The sequence below is a fragment of the Erithacus rubecula genome, assembly GCF_903797595.1.
Source record: "Erithacus rubecula genome assembly, chromosome: 5".
In the NCBI taxonomy this organism is placed as follows: Eukaryota; Metazoa; Chordata; class Aves; order Passeriformes; family Muscicapidae; genus Erithacus; species Erithacus rubecula.
The window spans coordinates 65,789,786-65,805,860 of NC_136687.1; the positions used below are offsets into that span (position 1 = coordinate 65,789,786).

Below are 16,075 nucleotides of genomic sequence, written 5' to 3' on the forward strand. Positions count from 1 at the left end.
GACACACAGTGGAGTTCTCCAAGTTCAGCTCAGGGCAGGCATGGTCCACACTCATTAATGCTTTTCTCCCTTAAACAAGAGTTCCACCATAACTCTGTTGTTAAGATTTTGTATAAATCAAACAGGAAAGCGAGAGTCTTTGTTTACAAGAACACAGAAACAGAAATAACTGCTGGTAACTTTTAGGGCTGGAGCTCTGAATGCTCATTTATAATATTCATGAACCGAAGAATCATTTTATTAAATATTCATATTCATAAGAGAGGAGCTAAACATCAAATTCTTTCTACTGACTACTGCCTTCATCTAGAAGATTAATTAAATTAGGTTCTATAAGGGCAGTGATTTTTTTTTCAGAAGTCATTTGTAAAGGAATGGTCTCGTTATCCAAATGTTATCTTTGGGCAATAAATTCAGCAGCGTTACTGCAGGCGACACTACTCATATTAAATTAATGGATTGGAGAGCCTGATACTTCTTAATGAGCTTAATACACAGGGAAATTATTAAGTCAAGATTTTTGTTTAATATTAAAATATGCTGATTTCTCCTGGAAAAAGAAGATGGTAAACTCTGTGAACCAGAAAAAAATTATAGATTCCCTGCACTATGTTCCACAATGAGAAAAAGGCTGATAAGTAATGTTTCAGAGAAATATAGGAATTTTTTAAATGAGATACTTCATCATGATTTGAGAAAGTTCCCGGGCAGAACTCAAATGCCCTCAGGCTGATGGAAGAATTGAACCCAAGTTTCATATTTCTTAAACAAGCTGGCCTTAAAGATAACAATGCAGTGGCACTGCCATCCTATTTGAGTTTGTTAAGCAAAAACTTTGCTTTCCTGCTTTAAAGAATGAGTGGCTTTAACCATGTAGCAAATATTTTGTAACTTTTTTTTTTCACTTCATTTGTGGTTTTATAAAATCCTTCATCCAAAGCATGTTTAAAACACTTTCTCAAATTAATCTTTTCCATAAAGTTGATCTTTAGTTGAATTGTGACTTTTTGCATTTTCATCCTAAATGCTGATCCAGTTCCTCTCATCTAGTTACTTGTTCATCCCTGCCCAGGACAGGGCGACTGTCAGGGTGCAGGAACCAAACTTCAGGTAAACTCAGGGCCCAAATTATTAGGTGATAAACTTCAGAAAAGCTTCATTTCATCCTTAGACAAATAAAAAAACACTTAATGTCTCAAAAAATCAACATTACCTGGGAAAATAATGTCCTCTTTGGCTATACGTGCAGATATGAAATCTTTCTGTTAAGTAAGGAAATTATTTACACACAGCTAGGCTGACAAATTTAAATGCCTCCCAAATGCTGTTTTTCTGTCACCTTGAATTCCTGCATCTCCACTTGTTATTTCTTCTCCCTGCAAAGATCAAACAAGTTGATCTGCCTGGGCCTTAGCAGAGACTCATGTAGCATTTAATCCCTGTATTAGTATACATGGAAACACAATCCATAACACGTTCCATTCCAAGATTAAACAGTTTGCCAAGTCTTTAAGCAACCCCGATACACAAGTCTGAACCCAGTAACTGCCTCCAGCTTATGGTCCTACTCACTCCAGTACACACACAAGGAACATGGAATGCTTTTTTTCTCACACCACAACTCCATCTGAGCAAGAATCTAGGTCAGCAGGCAAAGGGCTGAATAGAAAATAGCTCTTTTTTAAACACAAAAAGTATTTCCAAATTAGGAGAATTTTTCTTATAAAATGTTCCTAATGCTAATTCTATCTGGAATTTTTATGGTGTGCAATGAGATAAAAACCCCCAAATTAAAAATAGTGCTAAAACATATATATAGATGTATCAGCAATTACTTGTATGTTAATAGCAGCTTCCACTGCTCATCATTCTCCCAGGCAGTACTGATTTTTCAGCAATGTGTACAAATCAACCTCTCTTAATGCTTTTCTTAATCATGCTGGTATCAAAGATTACAATATGAAACTACTTTATTTGAGGCATTACATATTCATTTTGGTTAGTGGAGAAAGAGATGGAGAGCTAAAGCTAAAATCCTGCTTAATTCTTGGAAACCTCAGCATTTGTATTCATTTCTCTGACATTATGATGTACCATTTGTAGTTGAAATAAATTATTTTTCCAAATTATTATCTCTGTGCTTGCAGAACAGCCTATTGAAAACATACATTGGTTCTATTTTGTTTCCTAATGCATCCTAACATATGCCTACCTAATTAAAATAAAGCTTTATGTATCTAACCATGAAGATATTGGAAACATTTATAAATTCACAAAATCTGCCTATACAGGGAAAAGATGTTCTACTTTTGTTTAACACTCTTCCATTCCCCTGATGTGACTTAAATGCTCAAACTTTGGGTAAACTGAATTCTAGGCTTAAGTGTTCCTTTCAAATCAAACTGACACAGCTAAATTTATTAATATAAATACATCATATTTTTCCTGTGAGAATTTCTGTCAGACTAATGTTGTGTTCTATTATGGATAATTAAAGTGGCTCTAAAATATCATTTATATTAAGGGAAAAGTTAATTTACTGTGAATTTTTAACTAAGGGTCGCTCTCAATATTACTTACATAAATATGCTAATGGCCTGAAAACTAATTTCTGTTTAAGAAAAAAAAATTAGGAAAACATATCTTCATCTTATTAGAATTCAAAGTCTAATTAAAAAACTACAAACCCAAGACAATAAGCCAAGATCCAAGATTCCTGGTGGAACTGTGAAATTTGACAGCTGGAATGTTATGATGTGTTGGCTTTTTTAACACTTCTTTTTCTTTTTTTTTTTTTTTTTAAGATTTTCATTCCAGAGTTTCTAATCTTTCTCAGTATTAACAAAATCTAGGTGCTGACTGTGAAGAACCAGGCTTGGCAGACTACACAATGGCATTTTGCAATAACCAGATCAAATTTAAACATCATTACTTACCAAAAAAAGCTGGAATATGCCATACAGGGTTTATACCCAATTCTTATTCTGATAAATTAAAAATGGTGTAGCCCCTGTAGGCCATGTGGAAAGGTACTGCTTGAGTCCCCTGGATTCTGTGAGCAGCACAGTTGCCCAAGTGACATGGAAAGCCCAGCAGATTTCCAACAGGCTCAGGATAATCTGGAAGCTGCCAGTTTGAGGGTCCTGCTGATAAATGGAAAAGCAGCCTGATCAGCATTTGCTGTGACACCACTCCCAGCATCCTGTCCATTACCACTCCTGGCACTGGCACTGATTTTAGATTGACACACTGCACATGGATTATGAACAATCTCTTTTTTACCCACCTCAAAACCCACCAAGTAGACTTTGGTTATCTGGATGGCTCCTGACTGCTTCTTCCTGCAACTTAATGAGGCCTGATAAACTTTGATTAAAATACAATTTATGCTAAAAATCAAATAATTTTCTTCTACTGCTTGGCAATGTTGTCATCCATTTATTTGTATTTTGGAGTTAGATAAAACGAAGCATGAAGTAGAAATGACTGACTGTCCCATCTTCCTCTCTCACTGCTGAGGAAAGGAGCTGCATCCCACTGCCCAGGCCTGTGGGGCATTGGTGTGTTTCTCTGCACATGGCAAGATCCTGCTTCACTTTTTTTAGAGGAAAATTAGAACCCAGAATTAAAGCTTCTTAATTGATTGGGAAATATGGAATTTCATGAAGATAATTTGGTCATGATTTTAAATATAATCCATAAAAGGCAGTGATTTCCTACAATCACACCCAGAAAACAGTAACAGTTTGGTTTATGGATTGTATTATGGCTCCATTCCAGATATGTTCATAGAAGAACACAGGACACCTAACTCCTAAATGAGGAAATAAAAATAGCACTTCCAACTAAGTTCAGTGTTGTTCAGTGGTAGACAGGGCAGGAATACCTCAACAGCAGGGATGGGACAGAACTGGGACATGGGAGTCAGCCATAATTGTTATTTCTTAAAATTCAGAAATGGTACCATTGTCTTTAACAGTACTGATTCTGAATGAAGCAGATTTAATGATTATTAAGTTAATTTAGTTCAGCAAACTGCCAACTCCAGAGGAGAACTTCCAGCACTCTTCCAGGGTCTGAAGTCTCTCTTATCTCTGCTTTGTGAGTAATGAGAGGCTCTAGGATGATGCTGAGGAGTTTAATAGCTTTCCAGGGAAAGTCACATGGATATGACAGATCTGCCATGGTTCCTCTGCTCATCCATCTTTGTGAAAACATAGAGAGGTTCCTCAAGTGACAGATGCTAAATTAGGTTGTTCTGCATTTTTCTGAATCTTTTAACATGGGATTTGATGCTGAGGTTGAGTAATTTTTAAGACCACATGGAATCACTCAATTTACACCTGTCACAAACCTTGACACCTAAACTGTTTTTCCTAACAAACAAATATTTGTGAGCCAGTGCAATCCCATTTTTCTTCTGAAGCTAATGAAAATAGAATGGCAGAAAATCTCTTTAAAAAAGCTTGTGCTCAACTGTTTTCTATTGGCTTGGGAAAGGGTAAAACAAAATTATCACTCCTGTACAATCTTAGTGCAAGAAACAGTAAATAAACTCCATTCCTGCCTGCTGCTCTGGGCTTGTTTAATACCACAGGGATAATTACAGAAATGGACAGGGTGACTTCAGTAAGAGAGTTTACAGTTCTCTTACAAATACACAAATATTGTCACAGCCTCTTCCAAGAGAGAATTCTGTGTTTCTTCATAGTGTATGTGCATGTATTTCTCCAATCTTGACTAAAATCATATGCTGCATTTTCCAGAGTCCATGTGGTGATACATATTAGGGAATTTTTGCATAGTTGAAATGAATAAAAGATGTGAAGGCAAATTAATGTCATATCTCACCAAAACAATGAAAAACAAAACTATAAAGTGAACAGCAGGAACTCTGCTGTAAATGGGTAATGATAAATCACATTAAAAACAAGTGTAAATTGCTGAGATAACATTTTGAACATTTCCTGAAGATCTCAGCAGACCAAACCAGAACTGAAAAAAGAAATTAATTTTCCTGTCACCTTCACCAGGATCCTCAGGTCTCTTTAACCCTTCCCTAATTGCTGGTTTCTGATCCTGTCCCTTGCAGTGGCAGTACAACAGAGAGGGGCTGATGCCTGTGGTGACCAGTGATAAATGTGATATATCTGAATGAATCTCACAGGGTGACAGGTCAGACAAAATGACAGAGTGCTAAATGCACTGAAAACTTCTTTCCAGATCAAGAAAAAAGAGAGAGAAGCCCACAGTTGTAGCCTCAGCAGTATCATTAGCCTTTCCATCTTGATGCCACAAGTGCACTTATTCAGGATGACAAAGATGGCAAAAATTAAAAAGATTTTCTGCACATGCTGCTTTGCAGAATAAAAAGAATTATTTTTAATTAATTCTTCAAAAGGAAATATTAATTTAAATTCAGATTTTCATTTAAATTAATTATTTCTTCTGCAAAAAATCTGAATAAGTACTTATTCTATTTGGACCTTGCAAATATTTTGGCCTTTAGAAGGACAGAAATCTAAAATTTAAAACCTCAAATCTCAGAACATTTCTTGAGTAAATAATAACATCAAGTAAATAGGAAGTGCTGGATGTACATGGCTCTGTCCAAGCTAAAACTCAACATTTAGGAAATGCTTAAACATAGGCAAAAGAGCAAAATTTGTAGCTCTAATTTCGGCAATTAAGTCAAATATTTAATTTTTTGATTTATAAGACTGATGGATCTTCAAGATTTATTAAGTAATTCAATGTAATATATACATTTACTTGCTTTTTAAACCAGTGACTCCTTTTCCGAGTTATTTCTGGTTCCTCAGTTCTGATTCCTGATGTTCTGACTTCCTCTTTTTCTCTCTGGTACAGACATGAATTCATGGTCAGTAAAAAAGATGCTACACTTGGAATAAGTTGGGAAGAGCTTAAGTCTGCCTCTGACAGATAGCAGGGCTTATGGAAAACCTGGGCAAACAAACTGGAGCTCAACAGTGCAGAAGAAATATTTCACATATAAACTGCCACTAACTAGCTGGAATTTTGTCTGTTTTGGCAGAAGGAAAAAAAAAAGAGTCTGGATATAAGCTGAAGGTGTTTGGTTTGAGTTTTTTCCTTATTTATATTAAAACTGATTAGAAAAATACACTGAAAACAATTATGCTGCTGATGCACACATACTGTTATTAATGGAAGGATTTAAATGTATGGAAATTGGACTATTATGGCAAGATTTTGTTTGAAAGGCAGTGAAGAAAAAGAAGAAAACAAAATAAGCAGAGGGGGTGATTATTAGTTATTCATAGGCATCTGAAGGTGTGCCCTGCCCAGATCATCCCTGATGTGAGTCCTGCAGCAGGGGCTGCTGCTAATGAAATGCTAATGGTCTGCTCCTTTGCCCCTCATCTCACACGGATCTGAGCAGGCAGCAATGCAATTGGCTGCACAGCTTCCCTCTGAAAGGCCTTCCTGGCAAGTCCAGCAATTATAAGCAATTCTTGCACAATTACAGTAATTACTTAGGGGTCCTTTTACCTCAAGGACATTTGTAAACATTTCTTACTCCTAATTGTAACAGGAGCAGTGCTAATCACTGCAGCAGGGATGGCTTCAGCACATCCATGTTCCCTTAATTCAATTACTGCCATGGCAGATCTACAGAAGGCTGGGAATGGAGGCTCTGGGCTCTGCCTCATCTTCAGCCCAGTTAGAGGAGTCAGGAGCACCCTGCTGATCATGGTTTAGCATTACATTTAAATACCAACACATCTGGAGCATTTCTGCTGTTGGGGCAGTGGATAATTGTTAGGCTACAACTCATTAGCAGAATATAGCTGACTTGTAACATGACCTTGCTACAGAAATATGCTGTGGAAACTGGGGACAATTAAAACACAGATGCTGTCAGTCTAAGATATGTCTCCTCAGACAACATCATACCTCCCTTATCACTATTCCCCACTCCAATTTGGTGAGCTATCTTCAGCTTTTCCATAACTTGAAGCACCACAGTAATGCTGTTGAAACCAATGATACTCCTGTATTTAAAATGAAGCATATGCTGAAGTACCTGGATGATGGGTCTGAAAGACACCCAGAAACATCACAAGCAGCACATTAAAAGAATTTGACACGTTTAACCTTTTTCTAGCAGACCAGATGTGTCCACTTTCCAAGAGATTCAACATGCCTGGAGCTGGGTTTTTCCCTAATGACATAAAACTGCAGGTGTCCTTATTTCTCCCTACATTTGCTTTATAGCAACCAGCATAGTTATTTGCATGGAAAGGTGACTCTTGCCCTGTTTCTACGTTTGAAGGATACTAAAACCACTTGATAAACATGGTATTTTGTGGCAAGCAGTAGGATTGTGCATATGCAAGAGGAGCATTATCTCCAGACACAGTGCACTAGTTCAGATTAAATTCCAATGTCTGTCAAATCTCATGGCTATGGGCACTGGCTGTTGTTATGGTGCATTTATGCAGATCCAGAAATGTTCCCTCTGCTTCAGGGCACTTGCAGCTGTTCTTGCCTGGAAAAGGTCACCATGCTAAAGGAGCCATCACTATCAGAGACAGGACACATTTCCCCCATGCCACACCAGCTTCCTTCACCTCCCTAGGGAACAAGGGCTTTAATTCCTGTTGGAGTAAGGATACACCATCAGATGACCTACTGGTTTATAATGGAATTGTAGTGGTTGCATTTACAATTATGAAATGGGAAAAATGGTAGGGAGAAGGGAAAGCAACACATGACTTTTTTGGGGGTGTTTGTTTGATTTGTTTTCTTAATTTCAGTGTATTGGATCACATCAGGAGTCCCTCATGTCAAACAAGGACTAGCACCACAGAGCAGGTCTGGCTCTATGGGCTTTCTAAACCTCATGAGTTCAGGGAGTTCTGGCAGTCCAGCTGCACCAAGACCTAAAATTTTTAAAATCTCAGACTTACCCTGGGGTGGGTCAATGCTGGCTGAATTCCAGGCTTGCTCTCTAGCAAGGAGGTTGGAATTGCAGGGAGAATCTGAACATATACCTCTGGAAACAGTAGGATGTAATGGTTTGATCCTGCACTCCAAGGTACTAATGATAGTTTCAGTTCCATTGTGGCTTTTCAGATCAGAGGATGCAATCATTTTGGCAATATATTGATTTTTAAAAAGTAATTAAAATAATCATGGTTCTGAGGAAAACATGGGAAAATGGTGACTTGTAGCCTGGCCAGACCAAACACAAATATTGGTTTCTTGGGAAATGTACTTAAAGCTAAGATCTTTGAGCTCCCACCTGGAGTCTGGAAAATGTATAGTTTATAGGCTAGATGCCCCAAAGATTTTCCACCTGATCCTTACAAAAAGCTTTTTCATCTTAAGAAAATGGAGTGCCTAATCTTTCAGGTTATTCAGAGTCAGTTCTAACCCTAAAGAATAATGAAGAACAAAAACTTCAAACCACAGCTACATAAAAATCACTGAAACATTCACTTGCATAAAATTACAACACTTAAAGTAATTTGTAAGGATCTCTCTTAATGGCTTCAGCATCTCAGAGTTTGTAAAAATGGTAAGTTACCTTCTCCAACCAGCTGGCACTGGGCAATTCTTAGAGCCTCATCTTCCTTGCTGTCTCTGTCAGGAAGACAATGAGGATTGCCAGGAGAAGCTGCTTTGGGAAATCTGTCTCTCCTCAACCCAAGGTAAAAGGAGCCAGCAGAGTCCAGAATCACCACACAGACACTGGAAAGGAATAACATGAACAGACAATTAGATTCTTTTCTCCCCTACTCCTGTCAAAGTTGCTTAATTTCTAGCAATCTTTACAGAGTTTGACCTCCACAACCCTCCCCTCACTTAACAAGACACAAAAGTCACCTGTTCTGTGTCATATTGTAGATGTTAAGTGGAGCCTTGTTCTATTCACTACTCTTTTTTCCTTTCTTGAACATCACACCAAGAGGAAGCACAGCACAGAACATGGTGTTGTTGAGAATGAAGTGTCTACACTAAGAAATTCTCCTGCTAGTTTCAAGACAACAAATTTTTTTGCCAAATACCTTGGCAACATTTTCTCCCTTGTTTCTCTATTCTGCCACATCAGTTCATTAAACAGAAGTGGTGGAGTTCACAACAGCATGAAGCTGGGGATGCAGATCCTCACTATTTCCCAATCAGTTGAAAAGGTTGACAGCCCCTTTCAAAACCTAATTAGTATGGCCATTTATTGCCAGGCAAATTTTCACTTGCACAAGTGCATGTTTTATGGAGTTTTGGCTGCAGGCCACTCCAGGTTTTAGATCAGTGGAGGCATTTCACATACATCATTCCTTAATAAACTTGTTCTATTCTTTAGAATGAGTGCTTATGCAGGATGCTCCACTGGATTTGTTCTCAGCTGCTACTTCAACAGAGGAGAAAGAAGTTTATCCTCTTCCTGCTCTTTCATTTCCCCTCCAAAAACATTATGGGGCACAGCTGCCTCACCTGGGAACGCCAGAGCTGCCCAAGACAGTGCTGTGTCACCTCCCTGTGTCCTGATCCTGTCAACTCTGAGGAAAGTGTTACTTCCCTGGCAACTCTCCTCTCACTGCCAACTTTCAGTACTGGAGGAATTTCCATCTTACATTTCCTCTTCAGCAGGCACTGCTCCTGGTGTGCTGCTGCAGATGTTTGAAGAGACTCATCAGAGTCCAGAAGCCAAACTTCTCTTGAACATTTTCCAGCTGGACCCAATAGCAAGATATGGGAGCCCTTCTTCAAAGCTCCTGTAATCAAGAGAGCCCAAAACAAGCTTAATTAAACTGTTAAGCTTCTATTCACATCACTGCATGCAACTGCAGGATAATGCCCTTGGGTTGCTTATTTCCATCCCCCCCCCCCTCCATATTTTTCTTTTTATAAACACAGTGCCATGGGGTTGTTTCTTATTTTATTTAGAGATGCACTGATGTGAAGCAAAGGCTTAGTCTGATCAGAAATTGCTTCTAGTTATCCAGAGCTGAGTGGTACACACTTCATTGCTTGTCTTCCTCCCCTGGCTGATGATTTCCCTATGATAAGCAGAGGAATAACTGTGGTTATGTCACTGCTTTTTTGCTGTTGTTACTTATTTTTGTCTATCTCTTGTCATCATTATATAATTGATGATAAAAGAGGACAGCAGCAACAAAAGCTCCTCAAAACCTGAAAACTCAGGAACAAGCACACACTAGTGTGCTAGTGCCTGGTGTCTGACAAGTAAGAAAAACTTGGTAAGGTGGGGAGTTTTTAGATAATATTTCAAGCAATTAATTCCTCAAATGAATTCCTTGTGAGTTCTCAAAAACAGTTCTGGACATGCTCTCAAAACAGTAAACTACAATAGCTTCTATTGCTAATGTTTAAGGAAGACATTTCCTTCAGAACTTGAGAACATGAGTTGTAAATGGAGAATATCTTCCTGTTGGAGACACAGCAGGAGTTTTCATGGTAAGTTACCTGTCACTGAAGTCATTGATATAAAGTATTTATAAAACCACACTTGTAACACCCAAGACCATTTAAGGAGGTGTGAAATTCAGGTGTATCATAAACTCACTCCCTATCCAAAAAACCACTCCATCCAAATGTCATGGCTCTTCAAAACCTCAAGGAAGACTTTTATTCTTTCACGATGTGATAGATTATTTCTACTTCTTTCTTGATTTGTCACTCTGCTACCAGCAGGCAGCATTTTGACTTGGGACAAGACAACCATCACTCTCAATCTACTGTTAAAGGGCCAATAAACAATGAAATAATTCTGGCAAGGATCCTCTACCTCCAGGAATTAATTCCATTTTCCCCTTCAACCTCTGATCTCAGAGGTCAGTGTCAAGAAATCCTCTGCAGAGGATTTCTCAATAATCAGCCTAGCAGAAGTCCAGATCTGTGTAATTTTGTGAGTCTTTAGAGCCAGAACTAAATGCATTTTCTCCCCAAGTCTCTGCAAACACCTACACAGAATTTCACAGCTTGCAAAAGTCTCAGTGCCAGAAGTCAAGTGACAGAAAGCTTAAAGCAGAGTTTCTGGCTCTGGGGCCATGTCCACACCAAAGGCAAGGTCCAAGCTCCCTATTTTACAGGCAGGAGCCAACCTGAAGGATTAGAAAGCCTTTAAGTAGCACTGCAGCTCCAGCAGCGAGGCTGAGCTGCCAACACTTAATTCTAAACTACATCTTTGTTCCTTATGCTCCATGGTTATTTTGCTGAAGTTAAAACCCTGCCAAATCCTTCTCTCTCATCCTGACACAAAGAGTTCAGTGAAAGCAAGAGTGTTTCTGTGTTTCTATAAACCTGTAGGGATAGTACACACATGTAATTTCTTTCATGTATTATTAAAAAATATTAACTCCAGGAAAAATTTAGGACTGCGACCTTTAAACTTTCTTCTCCGACGTGAAAATTCAGTATTACACAGCATGGGGATATTTTGCATGAAATGAAAATGGCCACATATTTAATTAAAATGTAAGTTATTGTTAGCAAGAAAGGTCATGCTAAGAAAATGTAATTTCAGAAGTATATTAGCAACAACACTCCACTGTTATTTGCATGTGAAATATAGATTTTTGTACTTGACATTTAGAAAGGAAATTGGAACTCTTTATAATGGATGCTTGAACACTTTTGTGTTCTTGTGCTGCTTTTGTTCACATTTTTGTGTAATTGGCTGGATCTTACAACAGGAGTTACATTTTATTCTCTATGCCTGAATGCCTAACTGATCTGTGAATTAGCTCACAAAAGCTGATATAAGTTGGAACAGAAAGCAAACTGCAGCATAATCCTTACGTGGCTACAGCATCAGAAGAGCTCAGACTACAAGAATTCCTTATTTTGGGGTAAATAAATTAATCATCCACCTTATATAGGAACATTTGGGGTTTTTTAGCATTCCTCAGGCAGAGTGATTTTAATGGTGACCAAGACCCTGTCTCCATGTTGTTTATAGGGCACTTAAGTGCCTGGGAGAGGAGGCAAAGCTTTTCCTTGGAGAGAGTGCTGGTTTTATGATCTGCTAATAAAAGTAACGGTGTGTCATACAAATCAGTCTAACTCTGGGCAAAGTGGGAGGTGAAGGCAAAATGCACTGGCTTAATTGAAAGCATTTGTTTAAAATATATCAATACAGTGGGTTGTAACTTGAAAGAACACTCCAAATATAGCCACGCTCTCTTGTTGACTACAAAGAGGCGTCTGCTCACTCAAAGAGGTTTTTACTGATTTCTGCACTCCTAATCCTGCAGAAGCAACATCAGTGTGAATGATTCTGTGTAAATGCACCTTCTGCTTTATCCATGCCCTCCAGTGCACTACAGATGTGACCAGGTGTTGCTGAGAAGACAGAAAGCTCTGCAAGCACTTGCTGAGATGCCATTTTGGCCACCAGAACAGCTGGTAGAGGTCCCTCAAAAGCCTTTATCAAGCTCAGCACTGAATACCTGGCTGGAAATAACTTCCCTTGTTTTGGGGGCATTTTCAGTTTCAGCTCTACACAGCAGAAATTACTTCATTCCAGGGACTAAAGTACTGGGTACATTAGGATGGCAAACCAAACTACCTGAGGAAGAATCTGCATTGCAAGAAAGGCTGATGAAACTAAAAATAATAATCCACATTAGCTTTTATCCTTTGTACCACCCCAAAAGAGAGGGACAGGACCCTGTGTGAAGTACTGTCCTCAACACCTGGTAATGGAAAAAAAGCAGCCTGTAGTTTGAAGCAAACCCTCCAGTGCCCAATGCAAAGGGCCAGCTGAACAGGAAAATGAACACAGAGATGCCCAAGCATCAGTTGATGCCTGCATTACAGAAAGATCTGCCCTCCAGGCTCAGACTTGCCTTAATACCTTGGAAGCCAGTTGTGAAAATCTCTCCAGCAGAGACTGAGCCTTAAGCAGTAGAGTCAGGCTGTGTGGAGTGCCTCTCTGAAGCTGGAATTTCTGCCTCTGGATTAGGGTGATTTAGGTATTAAGAACCTTAGAACAGGACAGCAAATGCCCTGTATGAGAACATCAGAATGGGCTGTACTATCTGCTGGATGACAAGCAGCTCAAATTATAATTGCTAGCACTCAGTCTTCCACGGGTTTTTTTTCTACAAAGTCCCTTACATGCCTGTCAGCAGGTCAGCATTTATCCCAAATACTGAAAGGAGCTTGTCTAATGCCAGCTAAGTAGTTTTGTACAAAGAAAAAGAATGTGTGTGATGGAAACACAAAAGTGTTGATTTCCTCAATATAGGAGGATTAAAAAATTAATGTGCAAGCTTTAAATGTCATGAAAATCTATCAGAAGCACAACATTCCCAACATCAGTGGTTAACACTACCTTTACCTACACACTGTGCAGTAAAATGCAGTTGTGAATTCAGAACAACAAGCAAAGCAGCAGGGTTAATTAATAGATTCAAAAAGTCAAGATTATGTCTTTTCTGATTGTGTAGTTTAAAACAAAGTTTCAGAATTGGCCATCTGACCCTTGATCTGATCCAAGTAGCACATAGGCAAAATAATAAACCAGAATATTTTGCAAATGCACTTTAGAGATCAATCTTTTGTGTATTAGTGTATTGTAAGTAGATATGTGAATTAAGCCTTAAAATTCAGTCTTTGAAAAGAAAGGAGTTCTCAAAAGCAATAGAAGCAAAGGTGTCACCTGACCAGGTGCCTCCCAAGCCAGTCACAAATACAACAAACTCTGCCAGGACATCCCAAAACTGCAGAAAATTCCCCACTGTTAATGAAATGGCACTGTAATTAGTAATGGGGTATCTTTCAGACTTGCTTTTAATCAACTCAATCTATAACTTGGCTTCATGTTATTTACAAGGATGCAGGGTAATACAAGTTCAAAGACTCAACAGACATCTAAACACACTGCCACAGTTACCAGATGCATTCTAATGCCAAAATATACCAAGTTCCTTTGACAACCTGCAAGTTTTGCTCTTTATACTGAAATAAATGTCACTGGTCACTTCTCTCTTAGACTTCTTCTCTCACAACCACAGAGGAAATATGGTGGTTTTTTTTTTTCCAAATAACTTCTTGTGGGCTACCATAAATAACCCCCTTTCTTAAAGACATTTAATCTTGGGCAAAAGGGGTGAAAGAAAAGGCTGGGAGGTGCTAATGAAGGCAGGCTTGGATGTCAGATCAAGCCTGCTTTCAAGGCAGGTACACTAGACAGCTAAGAAGAAAGATAAATACAGGGCAAAGGAATGTATTTCTGGAGATCACAAGGGGAAAAAATTACTTTCAATATACACTTTTATAAAACAGCAAAGTTTGCAAATGTCACAATAATAATTATAAAAAGTAATCTAAGTAATTATCAACAGAAAAATCACCCTTAATAAAATATCCTTGGGAAAAAAATCAACACTATACACTGAATATTCACTTCGAGGTCAGTGCATCCAGAAAAAGCCAGTATTCTGAGGACCAAATCATATTGGCTGTGCATAACAGGGAAATAGGGGAAAACACCACAGCCGTACTTCATTTATTATTAAACAGTAAATTAGCAATGAAATACAAGATTCTGTATGAAGGGAAGCAGGACCTTTGAATGTTGTCCTAAATGTGTATTGCTGCAGGGGTGATTGATGCCAGACAACACCAGAGCATGGCACAGATTAATACCTTGCCAAAGGCAGAGGTGTGTGGGAATTGTGCCAGCCCCTGAACATGGATAATATTCTCTGCTTTGGTATATACATACAAATAAAGTATTTTAACTTCATTTGAAGAAAAAAGAAAGGCTCAACAGACTTACTGTAGCCTATTTATGCTGCTTGCTAATGGGGGTCTGTGCTGCAGGTACATAATTGCCTGAAGCCATCACTGCTAAATGAAACCAGGCACTTTTACTATTTGCTTCCTTTCTTCCTTCACCTCAGCAGAAACCTTGCATTTACTTTTTCCCAATGGGAAAAAAATTGCTGCCAGCAACTCCAATGGGACTGAGCTGATTAACTGATTAGCATCCTAAAGTAGAAGGTTAGAATGCGAATTTTCTATTATGGAGCAATTGCCATTGGAAGTAATCTTGTTTATTAACTGCCTTTTTATCTTCTCTGGAGGGTTCCCTGACACATGAAAATGGAATTTTCTCAGTCTTTAGTGTTTAAAACTATAATCATATCCAGAAAAGCAAGCATTTACTGTGTCATTAAACCAAGGTAAGGAGAACTGACTTGAAGAGTTCTTGATGCCTTACAAAGCTTTTTATCATTTCAATTAACATTGCCAAATGTTCTGGCTTATATTGCAGGCATAAATGAAGTTTTACATGCTTTCTAGGTGTGTTTACGTCCTAATTAATTTTAGCTACTGAGATTAGTTGCAAGAGTAGGACTACACACAGAAAATTCAGGAACAGCTGATAAAGGGCAGAGCCATGAAAAGCAATTTAGTTGCCATCCATATACCCAGGGAAAGGTGCTCCAAGGTATCCACCCAATAGTGCCTGCACAACTTGTTTGCCTGCTAACTGCATAATTTCTACGAGTAATTTAAAAGTTCTGTTGCCCCTTCTCCCTGTCCTCTGACAAAGGAAAAACAACCCTCACAGAGCCATGTTTCTGTTTCATTATTCCCTGTGACAACTGAATGGCTCTGTACCAAAGATGCCTCTTCCCAATGCCAAGTTCATCCATTCTTCCCATGGAGCACAGTCCCTCTGAGTAGGATTCCAGGTGTTTGCTCATTTGTTCATTGTTCTGCCTGTGCCTGGGAAGATTTAGCACCAGGCTGAATCAAGCAGAGCACACCCAGAGCAATTTCCTTACCAGGAAAAGGATTCCCTCCCTTGGATATTCCCCACCTCTACTCCAGGATTTCTCTCTTCTTCTGCCTTTCTCCATCCCTAAGCCAGGCAAACATCCCCCTTCCCTGCTGCCCTGTGCACGTGGATGCCAGTGCAAGCCAGGGGAAGATGGATTGATCTGCACAGATTGGCAAGCCCCAGTCTCAGGTTGAGAATCACAACAGTATTTCTCAGGCCGTGCGTTATTACTTTTCATTTGTTGCTTATTGATTAACTGTCAAGAGTAAG

The 16,075-nt window shown here is 38.8% G+C and overlaps 1 protein-coding gene across 1 annotated transcript in view; it reads right to left on the reverse strand.

Annotated features, from left to right (window-relative positions):
- Window positions 1-2,966: 2,966 nt before the first annotated feature.
- Window positions 2,967-16,075, reverse strand: part of LOC306802685 (uncharacterized protein) — a gene marked incomplete at its 3' end in the record, with an annotated part of 82,237 nt that continues 69,128 nt past the window's right edge. Inside the window, exons 2-5 of the mRNA XM_079307182.1 lie at window positions 8,573-8,736; window positions 7,953-8,038; window positions 5,773-5,859; window positions 2,967-3,143 (exon numbers count right to left, since the gene is read on the reverse strand). Of these exons, the coding sequence (XP_079163308.1) occupies window positions 2,967-3,143; window positions 5,773-5,859; window positions 7,953-8,038; window positions 8,573-8,736 (514 nt within the window). The remainder of the gene's footprint in view (window positions 3,144-5,772; window positions 5,860-7,952; window positions 8,039-8,572; window positions 8,737-16,075) is intronic.